This window comes from Caretta caretta, chromosome 5 (genome assembly GCF_965140235.1).
Source record: "Caretta caretta isolate rCarCar2 chromosome 5, rCarCar1.hap1, whole genome shotgun sequence".
NCBI classification, from domain to species: domain Eukaryota; kingdom Metazoa; phylum Chordata; order Testudines; family Cheloniidae; genus Caretta; species Caretta caretta.
Genome location: NC_134210.1, coordinates 103,586,366 through 103,613,276, shown reverse-complemented (window position 1 = coordinate 103,613,276; position 26,911 = coordinate 103,586,366). Strand labels below are relative to the sequence as shown.

Genomic DNA, 26,911 nt, shown 5'->3' with positions numbered 1-26,911 from the left:
TGTCTTTCCAGGGCCATACACGTCTGCAGAACTGCTGACACCAGCACCCAAAATCTCTTCCCACTCTCCCACAATAGAAGTCCTGCTTCATATCCTCACATTTTCTGGCCTCTCTTCTTTGCACTCACAAGTCTGGAGAGTTTGCTCACCAGGTGGGTTCCTTTAAGCTTTCACAACTCTGCTTTTTACTCAGAGGCTTATAACATGTGGGACTATTATCTGAATTGTCATGAATTTTGGATTTAGTTCCAGATAGTCAAAAGCATGTTTTCAGCTGAGCAAATCAAATGAAGCAAAAAAGCTTTTTTTCCTCTTTTATTCTTATTACACTTCCCAGCAGGGTAGAAGAATAAAGAATGCATACTCTAGATTCTAAAAGAATTTCTAATATATGTTCTTTCTCCATAAAATACACAGCTTAATCCTTTCTTTAGACTTTTTTTTTCTAAATAAACAGGGCCTAATTGGAAAAAGCTGAAGGAGCTAAGCAGCAAACAATAGAAAACGTTTCTTGAGCTGGGAAGTGCACATTGAATGTTGCAGGAAATTTGCATATGGATTACTTATGGGGCAAAAAAGAAACATCCTTAGCCTGTTTGTTATTGTGATGGATTCCCACCTACTAGAATACCATCCTTTGCCTTGTTTTCTCCAACTGTTCTTTTCTGCTTTCATTTTCTCTTAACAAACAGGATGAATAAGCATAATAAAAGAATAAAGAATAATGAAAAAGAAGAGCACTTGCACTTTGCAAAAGAAGACTAGAGCAAGAAAAGTAGCTGTGTCCAGAATAGGAGGAGATTTGTTTGGATTTTAAACACTAGGTCACATTGGAACCACACTCTGGTTCCCCTTTAACCAGAGACAACTGAATGTAGCTAAGACTGTATTTAATATCGAACTCATAACATACTTCACACCAAGTCTTAGGTTGTTTAATTTAATTAAGTTGTTACAGATAAGAGCATAGAGGCAAGATACTGATATGATATCTTAATAAATAACTAGCATCCCACAATTAGCACCTGGTAGGCACTGCAGTCTTGTTCAGTATGCAATGTTCTTTTGTGACGTGGCACCATAGTTATCGTGGATTTTGACCTAAAAAGAAAAATGTATTAAGGGACTGATTTGACATTCCCTGTTTATCCTAAATTCCCATTGACTTAAGTGGAAATGTTGCATGTACCAAAAAATGTAGAATTGGGCCCTGTTATGACAGAATCATTATAATATGAGCTGGCAACAATATGGACCAGAGCTAAAGTTGCCTAACTCTTTGCATGATAAACCACTGTTTTCAGTTGCTTATAATTTTGCGAAACTTTAACTATTCAGTCTGAAATTCTTCATGCTTGCTCTCTTCCTTGGATTGATTTTATTTTAATGTCTCAGTGATGAAAACAATTCAGTCATTTTCAAGGATGAGGATAGGGAAAAGTAAGCAGCTTGGCTAATGTTAATTTTTCCCCCAACTGTTTCTTTGAAGAGCTCTGTGGTCTGAATAAAGAATTTGAAAATTGTTAGGATTATAGCGTTGGTTTCTGGAAAGTGTTTTTCACTGTTTTTGCAAAAGTTCACCTTTGTTTGGCTGAATTTCATACCTGTGAAAATCACTGTTTACACATGGTCATTAGAGGCTGCTGATATCTTCTAAAATTCCATCTGCACTGATTATATCCCAGGCTCATAGGGCACCCTATCAACACAAAAATTGTAAGAGGTGAATTGTGATTGGATAGCCAATATCTGGGGAGAGAACATTTGAGATCAAAAAGGTCTGGCACTGGGTGCCAAGATTTTACAGGACTCACTTTCAGTTGTGTGAATTACCAGAAAGTGGTGGCCATTTTGACAATGCTACCTTAACTGAGGGCAGCTTGCAGCCTCAGTCTGGCTAAGAAAAATGAGCAATGCTGGAACAGGGCAATTTCTTGATGTGTTTCTGCAGAGGAGAGCTCATGTGCCAGCATTGCTGGAAGAAGACATTTTCACTTATGAAGAATAATGGTGGGAAATGACTATTAATCCTAAAACTTTATTTAAAAAACTGTCTGTTGCACTAGAGGTACTCAGCAGAAAGGGGAGAAAGAAGAAACTAAAGAGGTGTGTACAGGGCCTGGAGGAGTTACAGGCAGAAGGGACAAACCTCTCAGAACCTATATTTTGTTTTGTGGGGCAGCACTCATTTTAGCCCCAAAGTTCCCTATGTTCCATACAAATTTGGCATCCCCTCACTTTCACCGCTGAACATTGCTTACATCAGAAATAAAGAATCATGAAGCTGAGGTTAATCAAAGAGGAAGGAATCCCACTGCATTTTCAGTTTCCCACATGATTAATTTTTGTCTGTCCCCCTCACTTTGGATCTTTGTCATACATTTGGGTGTTGGCAGGTTGAAAGATATGGGGAATTTGTGGGGAGGTGTGCAAGGGAATGTGGAAGACTGGAGGGAGCAGGAAACTAAGGTGTACTTTCGGGCTGCTTTGCACCACCATGGTGATGCCAACAGCTGTAACCCAGATTAACTGGCCAGTATGCTACAGCTTTGCTTTATGCCTAACCACTTGATTCACTCAATAATTCTTTCTCTCTCTCTGGCCAAATGTATATTTATTTATACACAGGGGAGCAGCTTCAACAGAAGAGATTAAGAGAGACCCACCCTCGAATATCCCATAGTCCAGTGGTTAGGGCAGTCACCTGAGAGGTGGGAGATCCCTCTTCAAATCCCTACTCCACATCAGGCAGAAGGGGGAATTGAACTGGGGTCTCCTACATCCTGGGTGAGTGCCCAAATCATTGGGCTAAAGGTTATAAATGAGCTTCAGATGAGAAGGTGATAAAGAAATACAAAGAATTATTATCCATAAAGGATTCATCACATTTTTTAACCTTCATTGGCTCTATTCTCATGCACAAGATAATAAAAGCATTTATTTCAACATTATGGTCTGTGTGGATTATAAGAGAACCATGGGAGAAGAGGGTGAAACTCCTAACTACTTCATCAAGGGTGTAGGAGGTGGGCAAACCCAGGGCTAGCCTTACCATGAGGCGAAATGAGACGGCCGCCTCAGGTGCCAGACTGTAGGGGAGTGCCACTAGAACCCAGAGTGTAGAAAATTGTGTCTGCTGCTGTTGCATGTGTATTCTCTCTGCTCTAGATGCACAGAGATGGTAGAGTGCTGTGCTGGAGGAAGGAGGGCATAACAGACAGGCAGGAGAAAAGGTGAGAGGGAATAACAGAAAGCAGCAGGAGCTGCAGGGAGAGAGAGGAGGAGGATCCTCTTATGTACTTCTCTAGCACCCCCAGGAGCCTGGACTGATTAACACCAGCTTCTCAGGGAGCTTCCTGTTTCCTGCTGCTTCCCTGAACCCACTAGAGGAGAACAAGCAGTCAACTGAAGTAGTAGGAGCCAGTTAGGCCCTTAAGACACTGATATCTTCCCTCACTTAGGCCCTGCTACCAGCCTGCTTATTTGTCCCCTTCAATTGAGTGTTGAAAGCCACTATAGCTGGCCCAGAACAGCAGTCGTAAGTGAAAGAAGAAAACATCCCTCTGGGGCAGCATTCAGAAAAAGAATGAAAGAAAGAGAAAGCAAAGGAAGCTTTTCTATCTAAGCAGGAAGGAGCACTCCTGAGATACATAGACACAAATGTTCATGGTGAGCCTTCCAGCCCCAGTGAGGATGTGAGTGGTGAGGAGATGCCTGATCTTCCAGTTAGTCAGAGTGCAGGTGACCTGGCAGCTACTGCAGCATCCATATCTCCATCTCAAATGGATGTAACCATGCACATTCCTGAAGAAAAGTGTAGATCCGAGAAGAGTGTGGTAGAGGCTCAAGAAACAGCTGCTGCTGAGTTTAGTTCCTTAAGTCTAGATGATCCAGGACTGTGGACCCCCCACTTAAGCAGTAGCCTGAGGGACTTCCTTGTACTGCATAGGCCACAGCAAGTGAAAAACTTCACGTTCCCCAAAGACAATGAAAATAGAAGTTTCCATCCAACACATTACTGGCATGAAATCCCCAATGGTGACAGTGGAGAGGCCATGGCTTATGTATTCAAAAACCCAGAATTCTGCATACTGGCCCATACTGTTTTTGTTGCAAACTCTTCCAGTCTAATGTTCCAGCCACACTGGGTTCTACAGGAACAAAGGACTGGAAAAATCTGGCTAGAAATCTGGCATGCCATGAGAAGGCAGCAAATCATCAGAGAGCATTCCATAGGTGGAAAGAGCTTGAGATGAGACTAAGGTTAAAGGCCACCATAGATGATCAGCATTAAGAGAAGATTGCATCAGAGTCCCTTTACTGCCAAAATGTTCTGAAAAGGCTCGTTGCCATTGTGAGAATGCTTGCTACCCAAAACCTAGCACTGCGTGGCACTTCAGATCAGCTGTATGTGCCAAACAATGGAAACTTCCTTAAAATTGTGGAGCTGATGGCTGAGTTTGATGCTGTACTTCAGGAGCATTTAATAGTCACCACACAAGAAATGTACACGCACCGCTACCTTGGAAAAACCATTCAAAATGAGATCATACAGTTACTGACAACAAAAGTCAAACAGAAGATTGTGGCAGATGTGAAGTCAGCAAGATATTCCTCTGTTATTCTGGACTGCACACCTGACATCAGTCATACGGAACAAATGACTTTAATGGTGAGTTTTGGAACAACAACAGAAGCTAGTGAAAATGTCCCTGCAATGGTGACTGTCAGAGAGCATTTTCTAGAATTTATTGACATTGACGATACTACAGGAGCTGGTATGACAAATATGCTTCTTAAAAAGCTGGAAGATACGGGAATTGCGATACCTAACATGAGAGGTCAGGGCTATGATAATGGTGCCAACATGAGAAGAAAGAATAGAGGAGTGCAGACACAGATCCGAGAGTTAAACCCTCGAGCTTTTTTTTGTCCCATGCAATATATGTGCACAAATAAGATGACCAACCTCTTTCCAAATGATTTTGTTGCTCTGCCCATACTCCTAACACTTCCTGTAACAGTTGCCAGTGGAGAATGCAGCGTCTCCAAGCTGAAGTTAATAAAAACACATCTACACTCCACAATGACACAGGAGAGGCTGGTCGGCCTTGCAACCATCTCAATAGAGCATGAGCTGGCCCAGACTGTGGACCTTCAAGAAGCAGTTCAAATCTTTGCAACTAAGAAGGCACGGAAAGCACCACTTTGATTATTCAAACAGATAAAAATGCCAGCGTTTACGATGCAGACAAGAAAAGTTACATTTGCTGTTCAGGCGTTTGAAAGTTAAGTGTTACTTAAAATTTTTGAACAAGGCATTTTAAGTTGTTAGTTCTCCTTTATTGGGGTAGGTAGCAGAGCAGTACCATGAGAGGAGTAGAACAGGAAGAAGGCAGAATTGAGGCCTTTCAAAGTTTTGGCCCAAGCGAGGAGGCATGGGGGCAACATTTGAGCTCCGTACCCCAGGTGCCAAAATGCTGTGGGCCAGCCCTGGGCAAACCTTACCTCCTGATGGAAGAATTCTAAAGAAATTCCAGTGTTTGAAGCTTGCAAGCTTTCCTGTTTTACTGAGATTATTCCTGCATAAGGGACAATGTGAAATTTATTTTTGTCACGGAAAGTGGGAAATATGCTTCTGCATATACCTAGACAAGCAGACTTGTTCAGTAAAAAGTGGCCATTATTGCACAGTTACCATCCAGAGTAGAACCACAATTTAAGATTTAGTATTTAAAGAAATGGCTTTATATGTATAGATTAAAATTAGGCTCAGGTAAGGAAACATCCTTTGTCCTCTCTGGTTCATGAAGGGGAAATAAGTGCCAGTGCAACAGCAGTGGAAATAGTTATTTTAAAATGAGGAAACACACCTAATTTCATTGTCTAATTTAGTGCATTTTCCCAGCTAAACTTGAATCTCTAAGTAAAGGTTGAGGTTTGACCAGGTATATTTCTTTCTCATACAGATACCCCGTCCTGTGCATATTGTGCTTTTCTATCTCAAGCGTGTCAAGTTTAACATCAATGTACATAACCAAATGGCCAATTATACTGTGCCTAATGTAATTGTTTTAATAAGAACTCTTTAACCAGACCCTTTAATTAAAATCAGTCAGCTTACCAAAAAAAATTGGAACCATAGAAACACATCTATTTTTCTTAAGTACATACATTTCCTGGTCACAAAGCTGGTGTTATGGACATGTTTTACTTTATTCCAGCATATTTTCTTTAAGCAAATACTATGCTCTTGAGAGATCAAAAGGAGCACTCACTGCTTTCATTTTGTTCTTGGCTCTGATCCATAATGGATTTTTTTAATTAAAAAAAAAATTATTTCCTTAAGAAAAATAAACAGTGACTCTGTGAATCATAACAAGAGTTCACTAATAGAGTAGGACCAGACTGCAGCTAGCTCTGTATAGACATGTGGAGGGTGGAAAGAGCCTTCCCCTCACACACACACCTTGTGCAATTGTGCAAAAGGCTGCCACAGTCTCAGTTCTTGCTGTACACAGTGCTGAGCAGTTTGGGGAGTCAAAACACTGCCAGCAACATGAGAGTCCACCCATGGAGCCCCAGCCACAGCCATGGTTCTGCTCTCCCCACCACTGACTAGCTCTTGGACATCAGGATTGATGCACAGGACTAGAGGGGAGGGAAAACACATGCTGCCTCCTACTAACGAATGCATGACTGAGGCAGCAAGAGTGCCTCTGTGATCTGGCTTTGAGGAGGGAGGCAGACTGTGACTTTCAAAGCTTAAACTGAAGTTATGGACTTGATGCAGATTTTACCAGGTGAAGTTCTTTGGCCTGTGTTATGCAGGAGATCAGACTAGATAATCATAATGGTCCCTTCTGGCTTTAAAATCTTCAACAAGCCACAACAGAGCCCTATATTTTAATTAGCTGTAGTTTCAAACTACTTTAATAATATTTACAGGAAAGCTAGCTTTCTTTTCTTTTCTTTTCTTTTCTTTTCTTTTCTTTTCTTTTTTCTTTTGTATTTTCAGTTCAGGTGCAGTTCAGGTTCAGCGGAGTTACTTTAGTTTTACACCAGGTAATGGAGATCGGAACTGAGCTCTTCATGAGGCTCACTTTGTCAAAATACTGTAATACAGAGAAGTTCCCCAACATGAACACCATGTTCAAGCCTCATTGCCACCTGAACTTCAGTGAAAATCCATCTGGATTTGAAGTCTTGAACCCATCTCTTTCTTGGATACACTCTGTTGGGCCAAACCAGGACTTAACTTTGGATCCACATTCAGCTCTGAACTACACTGCCTAGTTACATCTCTAATGTGTATGAATCTTTAATGAGAAGCTAGAAAGCATTCAGGCTGCATGTGTTTTGTAAATCATTGTAGATGTTAGCGAGTGAATGTTATGTTCACTTCTCCTTTCCTTTCCTTGACTATATCATGTCTTTTCCTTTTCCTTTGAATCTTACTCTTCCCTTCTCTGATCCCATCTATTGTCAGGAAGAAGTGCTCCCAATTCTGTATGACATCTCCAGAGCTTAGCAAAAGCAATATTAGCTGCAATAGTGAACAGGTTTAAACAAAGGGAGAAGATTTTTGGTAGGGGAAGCTGTATGAATACACAGGACAACCTCTGTTATAAAAGGGTTTTAGAGACAAAGATTACATGTGAGCAATACCAAGGACAGCATGTTGGAAACTACTGAAAGTGAGAATGGGAGAAGAGTATCAAACAAAAAAGACTAGAGACACTGTCTACACACAGGGAAGCAATAAACCAATTTCGAAGTTCATTCTTCCTCTATTGGCTTCCAATCCATGTCTTTTGAATTATTACCAGATGATGTGTTCAGTAGTAGATTCTTTCCAAGAAACTTGTCATAATATTTACTTACTCTGCAACAACAGGAATGTCTTCCAGGGCTGAAATGGCCAGGCTTATTAAAATGAATGAAAACAAGAGCCATTTCCATGGTGGATGAGTCTGTGACACCTACATTTTGTGGGATAAATAACATCCGATATACAGTACTTTGCTTCAGTTGAGCATATTTTATATCCTTGGGGTTCCCCGTAAGTGCAGTGCTTGTCTTCAAGTGTGAATATGGAGGAGGGCGCCATTACTAAGAGAGAAATATGAAGATCTCTGGAATATATGAAGTATGAAAGAAGAGATTTGCAATTTCATGTTTGATTTTGTATTGGAAACAAACTAAGTATAAAGGGTTGTCAGTAGAGAGAGCTCTCATGCAAAGAGAAATTTGTGGTGTGGTAACAGCCCTCTACAGGTACTGCACTTCCATTGATGTGGATCCTTGCTCCCCTTTTTCTGTTTTTCCTTCCAGAATTGTTAACACCACAGTGAAACTTAACTATGATTTACTCCAAGCTTTCCTGTGGTCTGTAACTTTTTTCTCTTCGTATATATGCTCACGTATTCAGGGTCTCCAAATTCTGAATATGTCTGAAGCTGGAATTTGCAGCTTATTTCTGCAGCAGAGATAACAGAATTTATCAGCCATTTCAAGGGCTGATCCGAAACCCCTTGATGTCAACAAAAAATGCCCATTGACTTCAACAAACTTTGGATCAGGAACTTAGTGAATTGTCTGGCAAACACCAACTGTAGTCATCTACTGTAAGTGTACATATAGCCCACTGTTATTTACTGGAATTGATGAATTCCAGGAGCCATGGCTCTTTGTGATTTCAGAGAGCCTAACTTGAAAGGGAGGAAATCTCCCAGCCTATGCACTGTTTGAAAATATAGTCCTATACAAGCACTGTGCATACAAAAAAACAAACAAGCACCATGTCATAAAATGTGCTTCCACTCTGATGGAAATATTTTCTCTGCAATGAAGTGTAGCTTTGGATGTTATATTTTCCCCATCTATCTACTCTAAGGGTTAAAATCATACCAGACATTTTACATAAAATGAACCCAGACTTTCAAACCTCAGCTGTGGCATGCAGTGTCCTTGTTGGTGAGCACCTGATGTCAGCGTTTTGAGTGATGCCTGACACTAATTATGTGTCACTCACAGGATTGCCAGGCAAGAGACTCAGGGGGAATAAAAAACTATTTAAAAGGTTTTGATATGAGGTCTTACTCTCAATTTTTTAAAAGCCCTCATGCCTTTTATAGAGCAGCACTCTGCTAATGCTATGGGCGAAGGGAAATGCTTTTTAAAAGGCTTTTAATTAATGTTTAAAATGCATCACCATTGTTTGAAAGCAATTTAGGAGCAGTTTCTACATCTGTTCCCTCCATGCTCTAAAAAAGGGGGAGAGGGGGAAATCTTTAATTCCTTTCGTGCCACTCGCTTCAGTAGTTACACAGAAGAGCATGGTTGGGCAGTGTATCCTATTACCTAAAATACTAATGGCAGATTGATTTTTAACGTTGTTGGATTCATTAATTACTCCTTTATCTGCTGCAAAGGAAGCTTTTTTAAAAAATATGTTACCATGGGACAATTCCAAGACAATCTCAGAGCCTCATGTGTATGGTATTGTGTTTATAAATACATATATGTATATCTCCTTTTTATATGCCTCTATATTATATGCACCCTGTGTGTATGTATTATAGCAGTGCCTGTATTTGCAATCTTAAGCCTTTCTCAGATGCTTATAACTTTTCCAAAAATCTACACTGGAAACATCTACAAAAGACTTCCATGTCTGTGGTGAGCCTAAGAACAAATTATTGCCTAGTATCGAAGTCCCCTGCCCTTTTCAAAGCAAGCTAAACAAGAATCAAGCAAAAACAGTCTCCAGGAACATCTTGCTTTTGCCTATATCCTCAGGCCAACTTCAAGCCAGCACAAGCTATAAAGACAGGACATGTTCCTTTGGTGGATGATCTCCGCTTGTCCACTGGCAGCAAAGTACTTCCACGCCTATCCTCCTGGACCTCACTGCTGCAGCAGTTGGTGCATGTTATCACCAGATAATCTTGCCCTGCCTCTAAGAGGCTGATGAGATGAAAGGTTCTTCCCCTCAGACCAAACACGTTCCATGAGCATCTGTTCCTCCATGTCCAAAGCCCTCATTTTCAGAGTCCCACAAGACTCACTTCTTGCCCTCATATCATTCAACATCTATAAGAAGCCAAACTAACCAAGCTATTTACCCTATAGTCTGGAATGGGAAAAAGAGAAAAGCTGTTGTTTCCACTCATGTCTTCTATTTCTATTTACATTTCTTAGGCAGGATGTAAAACATTTTAAAATCAGCAGGACTGGATAACTTGTATACACAAATCTTAAAAGAAGGAGTTGGCGCCTATGGAAAGTAGTATTTGATCATATAAGTTAACGACCATTGATCTGATTCCTAATTACACAGAAGCCTTTATGTACTGTTGTGGCAGGGTAAAGGGGTACAAAAGGGGGCATAAATTACACTTACACTCACTTTAAGGCCTCTTTACACTGCTGGATTAGTGTAAAAGGGTCTGAGTGTAATTGAGAATCAAGCCCAACTTTATAATGCATATGCACTGGGAGAAGAGTTAAGGTGACATAGGGACCTGATTTCTGGGTGCTTCCCTTTGAAAATGTAATGTTCTTTTAAACTTTGTTTTTTATGTATGCGTACAGACATACAGTAAATAGAGGGGATGGGGCCTCTGTATGTGGGTATGTACATTTCTTATTAAATCCGTGTAGATGTCATAAAGAAGTCACAATCCACTCAATGTTTTATTAATATGCTTTACCATTATTTTTAGATACACAGTGTTTATAAATTTCTAATTTTGATAACTAATATACAATGTCTGTGTAAAGAGAAACTAAACAATTGCATATATAAATAAATGGACAGTCCAATGAATTTGTTTTAAAGAAAACTCTAGGTCAAAATTAAGAAGCATGCTGAGCCAGGAAATTGTCTTTATGAGCTGGTTAATGGTTTCAATTTGCATGGAACAGTAAAAAGAAAAACACAGTAACTATGATTCTTTTATTGCAGATTACGAAAACATTACAAAGGGCTTTTTTATTAATTCCACAAAACTTTAATACTTCCAGAAAATCTGGCTGAATCAGGATTATGTTTAGGAGTGTTATTCAGTTTTAGAATGTCGAATGCATGGCACCTACTAAACTGACTAATTGCGGTAAAGGTGTTACATCCTCTTCTACAACCACACTTAATAACTTGGAAACTATGAAGATTTCCATTTGAAAATACAACTACAGTCTACTTGACTTTTTGTTCCTTCAGGTTATCATGGCTTCTGTGGAATAATTTAACAGAAATCTTATTTGCAAGGAATAGTCCATATTATATATAGTTCTAAAGAATATCCTTCTCAAAGCTTTTTGTCTTTTAAAGCATGAGAGATTGCCTAAATTTCAGATTTTTTTTTCAGCATTAACATTTATACTTTATTGTCTGAAAAAGGATTTTCCAACATTTCAGGCTTAATTACCTAGTAAAAGATAAAGAAGAATTCACAATATCTAGAGTTGTGAATGTCATATGCATGAATTAAGGTACTATGAGGGGGAAAAGCTTCAATATATTTTCATTATTTTCAAGTTCTCCTCAACAGCGCAGAGTTCTTAAAAATGTTAATGTCTATATCTTTTAGGGTGAAATTCACCTCATTTCTCAATTAACCACATAATCTGAAATAAACTCTGTGTTAATTCCCCAATCCTATAGACGCTTGCACACATACTTAACTTTGCGTAATTATCTACAGGATCAAGGCCTAAGTCATTAACACAGAGCTGACGGAGTACAGAGGGTCTTCTTTGGAATCTCTGTAGTGGGGTGAATTTCACCCTATAAGATTGAAAGATACTTGAGAAAATGGAATTTATATTACAGCTATATACAGTTTAATCCATGTCATTTGAATGGAAATTTGTTCTATTCTAAACTTTCCTCTTGGAACCACTCGCAACCTGCCAAAATAATATAATTTCTACTGTCAGTGATTTTCGCTGTTGCTACCACCTACCTGTTCTCGAGTGATTTTTTTCTTTTTCAAAATACTGGCTATTCTTTCATATCAATCCTGTCATCCTTATGTTTTCCTTTCTCATTTGTTTTTCTCTCAAAATTTTGTTACAGTGGATGGAATAAATGTAAGGGAAATTCCATGGTACATGATTGTCTGATTTCTCGTGAGTCTATCTTAAAATATTTCAGAGTAATGAAGTGCTATAGAAGAAGATTATGTTTTACATTTTTTACTTCTGTTTTGACTTTTGCTCTCAAGATTTCATTGACATAGAACAATCAATATTTTTGCTTCTCTCCCCTCCCTCTACAAGCACAGTTGAATTTCTGGATGATGGTTTGTGACTGGAGAGCCTCAAAAGCTTTGGAGGTTTGGTTTGGATAAGAACCCCAAAATCTAGATAACCTGCTGCTCCCCCACACACAAAAAATGTTCGGAACCATTGGGTTGTCAGAGTTGGGTTAGAAGTGTTGCAAAAACTTGTTTTTCTGAGACTTCAAAGACTTCTGACTTTGTGTTTGAACTGGGCCACAAATACCATTGAATAAAGCCTCTCATTTCAGTATTTCATCACTAGCATCTCTGGTTCTGTAAATCAAGGAAGCAAAGGCATGGTTTGGAAAGATTTCTGAATTTCTCTGACTCTGAAAAAAAATCGCATTGTGATTGAGTTTAAGGTGAAGGTTTGGGTTGGCTCACTCATCCCTAATGAGTATGCCTCTTCTTATACTGTAGCATTTAAAAATCAGAGTTATATATCTTGTCCCATCTCCTAAGTTTGCCTGGGCAATGTGTAGTCAGTTTTTTCTTTTCTACAGTTCAAAAAAAAATTGTGAAGCAAGGCCCTGAGATTCACCACATTCTAGTTCTTTGTTTCCTTTCTCCATCCTTTCCCTATGCGTCTTCATTCTGTGGATTTTACCTGATCCTTTACTCATTATTCCAAGAATTAAAAGTTGGAATTCCTATTTTTCTCTTTTTCTCACATTAGTTCTAATTAATTACAACCCAATGCAAATTATGATCAGTCATTTTGATGTTTCATCTATCTTTACTTTTGCAAGCATTCATACAGTAAATAAAATATAACAAATGTTATTTATGGTACTCTAGAGTAAGTTAAAAGTTGCCCCTATTCTAGTTATTGCTTGTAGACTAGATGAAATGAATTATAAGAGGAACTCTGGAAATAGCTAATTATATCTGCAATATTATAAATGCTTGACATTTATGCTAGTACATTTTTATCTTTGCAAATGTACAAGAACAGCAAACTAGCATGTCATTCAGGAGACAGGTTCTAATACTGTGCAATGAAACACACAGCAGCTATGATTAATTGCATTAATTGCCCTTGACTGATGGAGTCTAATTGAAATCAAATATATGTATAAAAATGCTTGATGTCACAGAAATCCTTGTTTTTAGTTTCCCTAACATTAGAGATACTGTGGAAGCCTGATCAGGAAAGAACTTGTGTTAGCACTTGGGAGGTGCACTTCTGTTTTGAGTAGATTAAGTAGCTGATTAGGGAAAGGAACAGTATTCCATTATTGGTTACCCGTATAGATTAAATCCTGTTTTGATGGAGTCTAATGATGAACTCTTTATTTTTTATACCTTATACAAAAACCTGTAATAGAAAGGTAAAATAATATCTTAAAGGTTATTTTAATGCCACTGAGGATCAGTGATCTCTAATCAAGCAAATATTTGCACAGTCATTATAGCTTAGTTTTTGTTTTTTTAATACAAAAACACTAGCAAGGCAGTGGAGGTTAGGGTTTCGCAGGGTGTGGTTTGTACGGGTTTTTTTGTTTTGTTTTGGAGAGGGTTTTTTTTTGTTATTCAATTCTCCTGATGGATATGCAAGCTGGAAAAAACCTGTGAGGAAAGATGGTCCAGTGGTTAGGGTGCTAACCTAGAACGAGGGCAACTGAGGTTCACTCCCTACTATGCTTCCTTTGGTCTGACCCAGTACGGCTGTTCTTATGTTAATCACTTACACTGTCTGTGCCTCAGTTCCCCAGCTGCAAAATGGGAATAATTGTGGTTTCTGACCTCACACTGTGATATGAAAATAGATACGTTAAAAGATTCTGAGTTGCTCAGATACAGTAGTCATAAGGGTAATATAAGTACATAAGGGCTTGTCGGCATAGCAATGGGTGTTAGAAGGATGTGATTTTCTAAAGCACATCACTATGTTGTGTACTAACTGGCCTACTAACAAACAGTACTATGTTAATGAGCACTAGGAAACTTTTAGTTCACATCAACAGGGTCTATGTGGTCCAGTTAGTGCAAAACATGCTGGTGTGCATTAGAAATTACACCTCTTTCGTGCACACTGCCATGCCATGCGGGAGGGATAGCTCAGTGGTTTGAGCATTGGCCTGCTAAACCCAGGGTTGTGAGATAAATTCCAGCTCCGTTTCCCAGAGCTTTAATGTCTAAATAGAGGTAAAGACACATCGTAGTCTCTAATGTAAGCAGAAATGAAATGGCCAGAGCTATGAAGTACAGACATGAACTCTCTCAAAATGTGAGGGTGTTCAGCTTGGAAGTTTGGTTCAGACCCATCTCTATGAGAAAAAACAAAACAGTGGGACAGGATTTTCATAAGTGGTTAATGTTGGCCTTACTCTGTTCCCATTGAAGTCTATGGAAAAAATTCCATTGACTTCAGTGGAGGAAGGTAGGTCAGTGCTGAGTGCTTTGGAAAATCCCTCTCAGTACATTTTGAGACAAATGCTTAATTTAGTAACTGAATATTTTTAAATTACAAAGTAAAAATTACACTTAGATTTTAAAAGATGAAGGCATTCAAATGTGGGTTTCTTTAAAGAAAAAAAATCTTTTCTTTTGTACAGTTTGAGGGCTGCAAGAAGGCCTTTTCCAGACTAGAAAATCTCAAGATTCATTTACGGAGCCACACAGGAGAAAAGCCCTACCTTTGTCAGCATCCAGGTTGTCAGAAAGCATTCAGTAACTCCAGCGATCGAGCCAAGCATCAGAGGACACACTTGGACACTGTAAGAAATAAAAGATCTCAAATTTGATTTCTTGTTAACCTGTTAAATCCTTTTTCTCTTAGCTGATTGCATCAAATACTGTATATAATTGGAGATGGGAGGATAGGAAGAGATGTCAGTTAATAGAGTTTGAGCTGTGGCAGAGATGACATAGTCCAGGGGTGGACAAACTCTGGCTTGCAAGCAGGGGCGGCTCTACCAATTTTGCCACCCCAAGCAGTCGCCGCCGAATTGCCGCCATGCCCGGAAGAGCGGCGGAGCTGCTGCCGAGGGACACGGACTGCCGCCCCATTCTGAATGCTGCCCCAAGCACCTGCTTGGATAGCTGGTGCCTGGAGCCGGCCCTGCTTGCGAGCCACATGTGGCTCTTTTACCATTAAAGTGCAGCTTGCAAGCCCCCCCAGCTGGGGGTGGGAGGGGGACTCAGGACCTCTGCCTTGCAGAGGTAGGAGTTTCTATCCAGCGGGAAGGAGGGTCTCGGGGCTTCAGCCCTGCGGGGCGCATCTGCCAGTGCTTGGGACTTCAGCAGGAGTGGGGTTGAAGTCCCAAGCCCTGGCTCCCAGCAGGTGTGCTCTCGGTCTCAAACTTCTGAAGACTGTCGTATGTGGCTTGGAGGGTCATTAAATTTATCCATCCCTGACATAGTCAGTCTCAGTTAGGACAGTTACCAAGTTGTGTTCAGTTTTCTCCATTTCCTTTGCATTTAATAACACTGGGACTGACTGTGACAGAAACAGTCTGCTGGCCTATATGTTCTGAGGAAGCTCTGGTTACTGACTGAGGTATATAAAGGTAAGTAGTGGAGAAGGGCCAAGATTACAAAATTCAGATTTGGATTCAGATTTTGAATATCACAAAATTCTGGAGTGTTTGGAAACATGATAATGGACCATTATGGAATTTGGATCCAGGTTTGATTCTGAAGTTTGGAGATTTCCAGATGTGATGTTTCGGATCAGGGCTATCTCCAGTCAGTACAATTTGAAGTTGGAATTAAGGCATGAATGCCTTGGCCATAACAGAATGGTCTGATGATGAACGTATTAGCCTTTGCCTCCAGAGATACCATAGTGCATAATAAAACCCATTCAGATAGGAGCAAGATTCTGGAAAATCAAAATGTATCTTCCACAAGAATATATCCCAAAATACAGAATACATTAAGGGCAAAGACCTGTCTATTTTAGTCACACTACTTCATTAACTTCAGCCTGACTATTCACTTGGGAAAGGTGAGCCTTATTTGGGCTCTTATCTCTTATTACTGGTAGATTAGTGATCAGTGCAAATGTGGCATGCTACTTTTTAAAAAATGGTATGTTATAAGCAATTGACTTAGGCCTGATTCAAAGCCTAGTAAAGTCAACAGGAATCTTTCCATTGGCTCCATTGGGTTTTGAATCTGGCCCTTAATGGTTACTATTTACTATGAAGTTCTGCTCTATTTTAAGACACATAGGTATTCATTATGTGGTATTCCAGGTTCTGTAGATAAGAAGTTATTCCATGTCACAACATATAATGAATGTGCAATGAAAGACTGCTGAGAACATTACCAGAAAGCAGAACATTCAGCTAGATTCAATTTTACAAAACTACGTAGTTTCTCGTTTAGTGAACGGACATTTTTAGGTCTTCCTGCATCAGTTCAATAGTTGCAGGAAGGAGAATGGCTGGAGAGATCCGTTTTTAAGTAGCCTTCACTCTGAAATGCTTTCTGTGGAAAGGAACCATTCTTCTCAGCAGAAATGGATTTTTTTTCACTGCAAAGAGCCTGTAATTTCTGAAAGCCAGTTAAAATGCTGCTTAGAAAAAAATAAATATCTAGAACATAGTGCTTCAAGATAATAAACAGAATAAATGTGTCACCTTAAAGTGATAAATATGCATACATAAGCCAGATAGGTAGTTACAAGGAGCTAAGCTGCAGCCGCACAACCTGCCTGTGGTTGAGGGAGTAAATGTCCCCCCTCTTCTAGAATCCTCAAGACTCCAATAATCACAAACATCAATAATAATACATAGTTATCACTAGATAAAAGTTTTACTAAGATAAAGTTAAGATTGAGAGTACCTATCAGGAAGTTAAGGGCAAAACTCCATTAGCAAGAAATAAAATAAAATAAAACGTTATGCAACTGTTAGAGAGCTTATTCCTTCACTCTCCCACTTCCCTGGTCCTTCTCACATGAACAGAGAGCAACAATACCCAAAGTCCCAAGGTGCAAACAATTCGATGTTTATTGGGGTGAACTTCCAGCAAGCTTAAATACAAGTTTCTTTTTCCTTATTTTCGAATCCCAACTTACTTCCTGTTTGCCCCTAATTTATATAGTAATATTCTTAGCTATACCTTAACCAATCATTCTACTGAAATTTAACTAACCAATCCTAACATATTGTAACATGATTAGCTAACCAATTATATCCCACCACCTTAATTAGTTTACACCCAGCAAAATTAATTATACAGCAGACAGAAACAATCACAGAACCAGACAGAGACCATGCCAATAAACAATAGCAAAGTGGGAACTATAATGACAAAACAATACAGAAGTGAGGATTTCACATCCCAGCTATTTATAAGTGAGTTCTTGCCAGACAGGATGCTATCAAACTAAGTTTCCTTTTACATTTTCTAGGCACTTCCCTTTCTCTGGAGGCAATAGACACTATCAGGACAGGATTGTATTCCTAAGAGCCCAGTAGCACCTTCTTTCAATGTGACTAGTTTGGAATGTGAGGATGTGACCGTTCGCTTCCCAGCTTATGGCTGCCTCTGCTGCTTAGCCAAAGGCCTTAGCCTAAGAACAGGGCCTCAGACTGTCACAGTAAGAGAAGGCTCTTACACCAGCAGACAGTGATTTTGATTCTTTCTTTTATACCTCTATAACTAGCCAAGTGATAAGAATACACCTAAATTCTTAGAGTATAGGCCTTTACAGACAGGCCTGAATATCTATATCCTAACAGCAACCAAAATATTGTTTGTGAATTATGGGTTTTTAGCCAAGGTTTATTTAATAAACAAAATTTGTTTTACAACAAAATAAAATTTAGTTTTAAGCAGAAGCAGACAGAGTTTACAAAAGACATACCATCAGGAAAAAGAAATAATAGCATGTGACTTAGCTGACCAGTCACATAACTTAAATAGCAAATTTCAAATAATGAACAGAATATTCAGTACAGACAGTTCACAATTTCATAAAAAATGTGATGTTTGCATATATTCTGTGAACAAAGTAAAGAGTTAAATTTATCAAATAATTGTTTGCAACAAATAGTTGCACCAGTTCTAATATTTACATATTATTGACATTCCATATGGTGGTGCAACTACAATACTGGAAATACCTCAAGGGGTGTCAGAGAGCAGGCAAGTTAGACCAAGTAGATATGACTTTTAGTGAACCTAAAAAAACCGTACATGGTCATTTCAGGACCGTATATGTTAGCAATATTGTATATTTGTGATTGGCAATTAAGAGATGAAAAAAATTGTCTTGTCCTTCACATAAAAATACATATTCTTTGCATATTCCTTTTTATTGCCTTCAGTGTTTTAGAATGTTTAAAGGTAGTGTTTAAAGGTTGCTTTGTTGTTGTTTCCTCTCTTTGTCATGTAGTAGACTAACCTGTTCTCTTATTCTCTGTCTTTCTGAAGCAGGTTTCCTCTATAACTCTTAAGCAGTCTGTCCAGGACTTTACTACAGTTTCTTTACCTGACTTACTAAAGAATGTAATTTCTGACTAAGTCAAAGACTGCTGTGAGGGTGACATAATTGTAAGTACTGCTGGAGATACTCATTCATAATGATAAAAACAATGATGAGGTAAAAGGAAATATGGCCTGGTAAAATTAAAAATAGGCATTTAAACATCAGAAACGATTCTTTTACTTTCTCTTGCTTGCAAGCCTTCCTTTCCTCTTTACCATGCCATAAAGTTACTGGGCATTCTACCTGTGGTACTTCTCGGTATAGCCAATCAATAGCAAGACTTCAGATGGATTTTCCCTGAGCAAAATAATATGTGGTTTAACCGATTTTTCTTTGTGCTTTTTTGATTTGTTTTTGTTTTAGAAACCTTATGCATGTCAGATTCCAGGATGTACTAAACGGTACACAGACCCAAGCTCTCTGAGAAAGCATGTAAAGGCACATTCTTCCAAAGACCAACAGGCCAGGAAAAAGGTAACTGTCCAAGAGGTTTGTTCTGCATAGGAATTATATTAATATTGTAACACTAGAAGTATTGAGACATCTTAAGTACCAGCACTTGTGAAACGGTAAAGCCATGGTCTAGGACTGCTTGATTAAAGAAACCATCCATGAACAAATGGTAAATCCAGTGTGTGTATAGATGATATTTTCAGTTTTGATACAATAAGGCTGACTGTTTTACTAGAAGTCCAGCAAAGATTATCATCTGTTGGTTTAATGATTAATCATAACGAATATGTAACTCAGCATACGGAAGAATAATTTTGAGAAGGAAGATTTTATTTATAAAATTCTTTCACCACACAAGTATATTGTGATGCAACATCCAGTTTACGCTGCCAACCTGAGATAGATAGATGTATGTTGAGGATTGATGGATTGTTGTTCAAACTGACTTGTATAGAAATATAAAGTATATTTTCATACATCCCAGCCATTTTCAAACATCAAGCTATTTCACAATGCTGAGTCCCAGGTTTCTCAGTCCCATGGGAAAAAAGGTTATCTGAGGACATGATCTGATTTTTTCCCTACATCTCAAGCCCATTTTTACTATAATCCATGATATACTGTTTTAGACCAATGAGGATAAGTGCAATGCTTTCATTTAAAAAAATGATGATGGAGATGGCCTTATCTGCACTACTGGGGTAAGTTATGCTACTCCAGCTACACGAATTACATAGTTGGGGTCAACATAGCTTAGGACGATTTACTACGGTGTCTACACTGCACTGTGTCGACAGGAGACTCTCTCCCGTCAACTTACCTTACTCCTCTTTTTCCGGTGTGGTACCGGAGTCAACCAGAGAGTGCTCTGTGGTCAAATTAGTGGGTGTTTACTAGACCCTGTAAATCTACCCCCGCTGCATCAATTGCAGCAGCTTCGATCCCCAGTAAGTGTAGACATGGTCTTAGAATAATGTAGGGAAAGTTAAAACCCTAGAGTCATAACCCCTACAGAAGGGGCTATATTTAACTTGGGTGACAGCATGGATTGCCCTTGATTTGAATGGTAACAATTTTTGTTTAGACAGTGTCTGAAACACTAAAGTATAGTCTTACAAACTGCAAAATGTAGGGCTAGATTGTGATTTAACTGTTTGCCCTGAGCATGTAGCTGTGCTGCTCCCAGAGACCAGGGAACGAATTTTAATTCTTGGGAATTATAGTTTCCTTCCTGAATCCCCCTTGTGTCAGGGGAAAAGTAATCTTCTAGTGGTCATTACTGTGCTGGCTGGCACCTTGACCCACCCCTACCTGCCCTCTTCTTGCCCATGTGTGGAGGAGGGCTGGTGGTGGTCCTGTGCAAACTGGTTTCCTGGCTGCACTGTGAACCATAGGACAGATAGCCCATGGAGAGCAGCAAAGGGGTGTTATATGTCCCCCACTTACTCCCTTGTGTCAGCTTATGAGGCAAGCGGTGGTCATGCCTGAACGTTCTGTCAAATTTACATATGACACATCAAATAAAACTTGGATAATGTATCTGAACAGAGGATATTAAACTCTTAGGTAACATTACATAATTGAATGTAAAATAATATGGTATGCTCTGTACATGGTTGTGTCAAATTTCAGGAGCATGGGAGGGTTCCATTCTTAGGATGCAGAGTAACAGCCGTGTTAGTCTGTATTCGCAAAAAGAAAAGGAGTACTTGTGGCACCTTAGAGACTAACCAATTTATTTGAGCATGAGCTTTTGTGAGCTACAGCTCACTTCATCAGATGCATACCATGGAAACTGCAGCAGACTTTAAATACACACAGAGAATATGAAACAATACCTCCTCCCACCCCACTGTCCTGCTGGTAATAGCTTATCTAAAATGATCATCAAGTTGGGCCATTTCCAGCACAAATCCAGGTTTTCTCACCCTCCACCCCCCCACACACAAATTCACTCTCCTGCTGGTAATAGCCCATCCAAAGTGACAACTCTCTACACAATGTGCATGATAATCAAGTTGGACCATTTCCTGCACAAATCCAGGTTCTCTCACCCCCTCACCCCCCTCCAAAAAACACACAGACAAACTCACTATCCTGCTGGTAATAGCTCATCCAAAGTGACCACTCTCCCTACAATGTGCATGATAATCAAGGTGGGCCATTTCCAGCACAAATTCAGGTTTTCTCACCCTCCCCACCCCCATACACACACAAACTCACTCTCCTGCTGGTAATAGCTCATCCAAAGTGACCACTCCCCCTACAATGTGCATGGTAATCAAGGTGGGCCATGTCCAGCACAAATCCAGGCTTTCTCACCCCCCCAGCCTTTTTTTTTTTTCCCCAGGGACACACACACACTCTCACAAATCTTGGGAGACAGGCCAGTCCTTGCCTACAGACAGCCCCGCAACCTGAAGCAAATACTCACCAACAACCACATACCACACAACAGAACCACTAACCCAGGAACTTATCCTTGTAACAAAGCCCGTTGCCAACTGTGCCCACATATCTATTCAGGGGACACCATCATAGGGCCTAATAACATCAGCCACACTATCAGAGGCTCGTTCACCTGCACATCCACCAATGTGATATATGCCATCATGTGCCAGCAATGCCCCTCTGCCATTTACATTGGTCAAACTGGACAGTCTCTATGTAAAAGAATAAATGGACACAAATCAGATGTCAAGAATTATAACATTCATAAACCAGTCGGAGAACACTTCAATCTCTCTGGTCACGCAATCACAGACATGAAGGTCGCTATCTTAAAACAAAAAAACTTCAAATCCAGACTCCAGCGAGAAACTGCTGAATTGGAATTCATTTGCAAATTGGATACTATTAATTTAGGCTTAAATAGAGACTGGGAGTGGCTAAGTCATTATTGTTTCCACGGTATGCATCTGATGAAGTGAGCTGTAGCTCACGAAAGCTCATGCTCAAATAAATTGGTTAGTCTCTAAGGTGCCACAAGTACTCCTTTTCTCATTATGCAAGGTAGCCTATTTCCCCTTGTTTTTTCCTACACCCCCCCCAGACGTTCTGGTTTAACTTGGATTTAAACTTGGAGAGTGGTCAGTTTGGATGAGCTATTGCCAGCAGGAGAGTGAGTTTGTGTGTGTGTGTGTGTGTCCCTGGGGGGGAAAAAAAAAAAGGGGTGTGTGTGTGTGTGAGAGAGCCTGGAAATGTTCTGGACATGGCCCACCTTGATTACCATGCACATTGTAGGGAGAGTGGTCACTTTGGATGAGCTATTACCAGCAGGAGAGTGAGTTTGTGTGTGTATGGGGGTGGGGGGGTGAGAAAATCTGAATTTGTGCTGGAAATGGCCCACCTTGATTATCATGCACATTGTAGGGAGAGTGGTCACTTTGGATGAGCTATTACCAGCAGGATAGTGAGTTTGTCTGTGTGTTTTTTGGAGGGGGGTGAGGGGGTGAGAGAACCTGGATTTGTGCAGGAAATGGCCCAACTTGATTATCATGCACATTGTGTAGAGAGTTGTCACTTTGGATGGGCTATTACCAGCATGAGAGTGAATTTGTGTGTCGGGGGGGTAGAGGGTGAGAAAACCTGGATTTGTGCTGGAAATGGCCCAACTTGATGATCACTTTAGATAAGCTATTACCAGCAGGACAGTGGGGTGGGAGGAGGTATTGTTTCATATTCTCTGTGTGTATATAAAGTCTGCTGCAGTTTCCACGGTATGCATCCAATGAAGTGAGCTGTAGCTCACGAAAGCTCATGCTCAAATAAATTGGTTAGTCTCTAAGGTGCCACAAGTACTCCTTTTCTTTATTCTTAGGATGGCATTTCCCATATGTTTTTGTTCATTTTCAGTTCTTCTGTTATAACAGTTTAAAGCTGGCCCTTTTAACTCCTCACATGGTCATTTTTTTTAGAATTTAACTTAAAGTTGTTTAGTTTTTCATCCAGTCCATTTGATAAGGATTTATTTATCTGAGATGGGTTAATATGTGGAAGTGGAAATAAGTCAACCCAGCAAAAAAACAAAGGAAGAAATGTGGCATCAATCAAGCCAAATGTTTAAAAACATGCACTGAGGTTGCAGTGTATAATATTTACAAGGTACAGCGTAGTTACTGGACCTTTGAGAACTTATAATTGCTAACTTGCATCATGCTTTGGTATTTGAAATATTTCCTGGCAGTAATAATAATAATAATAAAAAGTAAGAAACAATAAACCTTTTAAGGCAGTATTAAGATTATTTACGACTTTAATTAAAAATGAAAATTGGCTTAATGTCAAAAAAGCCTTTACAAAAAATGTGAATTCATCAAAAATAACCATAAAAATTCCAAGGTGATAAAGGCACAGTGGAGTAATAGTTCCAGCCCTAGGGAACTGTTCTGTTGAAAAGAATGAAACCCTTTGCTGTCACACTCTGTTAGTCATGGATTCATTTAATATATCCTGCCTGACTGCCTGTAATCCTCATTTTAACCTCCCCCTGCACACTAAATGACATTATTTTGGTGTCTTAAGTTGCTAGCTCTCCAAGATTGCACACTAAAATATGCTCTTCATGTTACACAGATTTTAAATAGCAGGGGAAATGTATCTGTGGCAATGGAGATGCCCTGGAATAAAGTACTGTACTCACCATGTCAATCTGAAGTTACACTGATTCTTCCACACAACTTTTCATAATCCATCCTCAAAGCTCCTTGCCCCTCCCTCTGCTGTGTAATGTAGAACAGAGAGATGTTGCAGTGAGAATCAAAATGGATTATCTATCTATCTATCTATCTATCTATCTATCTATCATGTACTAACTTTTCACCGATGTGGTTTTGTGCTCTATTGTGCAAGGCAAAGTGCCTGATTCTGCAGTTCTTTTGCAGGCAAAACCCCTATTGATGTAAATGGAAGTCTTTCCTATTAAGGGAATGAATTCCTGACCCATTGAAGTCAGTGGCAAAACTATGTATAATGTATGCAGCTCAACAAATGTGAGCAAGAGTTTGTAATTTATTTTTAAATACAGTATTGAAAATAAAACCCAAAAGTTTAGCAACTTCTAGTTTTTCACCGTGTGAAATTTCTAAGAAATTCCCCACATGACATCAGAAAGGGTGCGGGAGGGGAAGGGGAATCAGAACAGAGAGTGAATGCAAAGCCAGAAATGTCAAATATCTGATCAAATTTTCTGATCAAAGAAGTGTAAAATGCTATCCAGATAATTTTCTATTTAAAAGGTCTCTAATGACTTTCAGTCATGCATAGAAAACTGTAGACAATAACAACACAAAGTATTTTCTTTCTACATGTTTTAATTGGAGACAAAAAATAACCCATTTTTTAATTTAAACAAATTAAAAATGCAGCCTCCATGGTTGGAGTCCATCTCCCTAAAAACGGGTTAGTGCAACTATCCCTAAGCATGGCCTATGGAAGTCAGTAATATGTAAGTACAGACAGTACTCAGATTGGGAGAGGATTGAATACTGGTTTATAATACCTCTGACCTATAATCAGCTGTAAGATATCCCCACTTCTGAGTTATCCCCTCCTTTAAACACTTCCTTTTATGCCAGGGAAATGCAGTGTAGTGAATCTGAAAGACAACAAATTTTAAAACACTTTTTTACACAATGTGCAATTACCTTATGGAACTCATTGCCACAAGATACCATAGAGGTCAAGAGCTTAGCAGGTTTCAAAAAAGTACTGGATATTTATATGGATGATGTATCCACAATACATTCATTAAGATTTTTAAAAATCCCCAGATTTGTAAGGGATATAAATCCTCATGCTTCAGGACAGAAGTCAACGTCATAGTAATGAGATTAGAAAGAACCTTGGTTACTCCATAACTGGTCCCTTGGGGTTTCTTGCACATTCCTTTGAAGTATCTGGTCCAAGCCACTGTTGCAGACAGCATAGGACTAGGTGGATCTTGGGCCTGATCTAATTCAGCAATGTGAATAGTTCTAAATGGAGTAACAAAAAATAATTTAATTCTAAATGAATGAACAAAAAAGTAATTCTCCAATCTGTGTTTTCTTGCTTTTTCCTTTCCCCCATTCCATTTTTATTCCTTTTCTCCTGTTCTCGCTTTCCATGTCCCTTCTCATTCTATCTCCCACTTTCACGAGGTATGATTTTTTTTTAAGATATGCAACCAAAACTGTAATGGGAGGTTGTGGTGCATATGCTATAGTAAAATTGGTCCCAGTATCATTCTATCTTTGTTTCTGTCTCTTTAATAGACTCTGCTTTTCTCTTTTCTTTTCTCTCCTCCCTTACTTTTACCCTTCCTCTGTCACCATACACATTCTGTATCTGAACTGTTTCTTCAGAAATGTATATGCTAAAGCAACTAAATGTTTCACATTTAACATTTTTGCTAATCATTTTGTAGTATGGATAACATATTAATACAGAGTCACATGGATCATTTAGTCTCCCGTTCATGATTATATAACAATCCTGTGGCATCTTGACTTCAGTGCACCTACACAAATGATGAGATTCTGGCCTTTTAAAGGTGAAAGCTCCAAAAATGACATAAAATCTGCTTTCTATATATAAATATGTCCCAGCTTCAATATCCAATACTTCTAGGGCCAGAAGCAAGTGTTGTGCTTTCTGTTGGGAAGTTGGGAATCCCTCCATCCCAAAGGAATGAAGCTCCAGTTTCTAGCCCTGCAGTGTCATGAAGTAACAGATTTTTATGTAAAGAAAGACTGTGACTGGCCTAGGGCTGAATATTGCCCAGTTTCGACCTCAGGACTGTGTGAGTTTTGCAGGGAAAATTCTGCATTTGGGGATAGAAGTAGGGTTGCCAGGTGTCCAGTTTTTGACCGGAATGCCTGATTGAAAAGGGACCCTGGTGGCTCCGGTCACCACTGCTGACCGGGTTGTTAAAAGTACAGTCAGCGGCGTAGTGGGGCTAAGGTAGGCTCCCTGCCTGCCATGGCTCCATGCAGCTCCCAGAGCAGCAGCATGTTCCCCCTCCAGCTCCTATGCCATGGACAATGGGAGCTGCAGGGGCAGCATCTGTGGATGGGACAGCACGCCGCAGAGCCCCCTGGCCGCGCCTCCACATAGGAGCCAGAGGAGGACATGCTGCTGCTTCCGGGAGCTGCTTGAGGTAAGCACTACCTGGATCCTGCACTCCTGACCCCCTTCTTTGCCCCAACCCCCTGTCCCAGCCCTGATCCCCATCCCACCCGCTGAACCCCTCAGTCCCAGCCAGAGCATGCTCCTACACCCCAAACCCCTCATCCCCAACCCCACCCCAGAGCCTGCACCCCCAGCCGGAGTCTGCACGCCCCCATGCCCCAACCCCCTGCTCCAGACCTGATTCCCCTCCCGCTTTCCGAATCCCTCGGTCCCAGCCTGGAGCCCCCTCCTACACCCCAAGCCCACACCTCCAGACAGAGCCCTCCCCCTCCTTCCCTGCACATCAACCCCCTGACCCAGCCCAGAGCCCCCCTCCTGCATCCTGAACCCCTCATTTCTGGCCCACCCCGGAACCCACACTCCCAGCCGTGAGTCCATACCCCCTCCCACACCCCAACCCCCTGCCTCAGCCCCTCCCATACTCCAAACCCCTCATTCCTGGCCCCACCCCAAAGCCTGCACCCCCAGCTGGAGCCTTCACCCCCTCCCACACCTCCCTGAGCCAGTTCAGTGAAAATGAGTGAGTGAGTGAGTGAGGGTGGGAAGAGCAAGTGAC

The 26,911-nt window shown here is 40.1% G+C and overlaps 1 protein-coding gene across 1 annotated transcript in view; it reads left to right on the top strand.

The window, feature by feature from the left end:
- GLIS3 (GLIS family zinc finger 3) overlaps positions 1-26,911 on the top strand; it is a 261,503-nt gene that overhangs the window by 158,798 nt on the left and 75,794 nt on the right. Inside the window, exons 5-6 of the mRNA XM_048850509.2 lie at positions 14,846-15,007; positions 19,096-19,206. Coding sequence (XP_048706466.2) covers positions 14,846-15,007; positions 19,096-19,206 — 273 coding nt within the window. The remainder of the gene's footprint in view (positions 1-14,845; positions 15,008-19,095; positions 19,207-26,911) is intronic.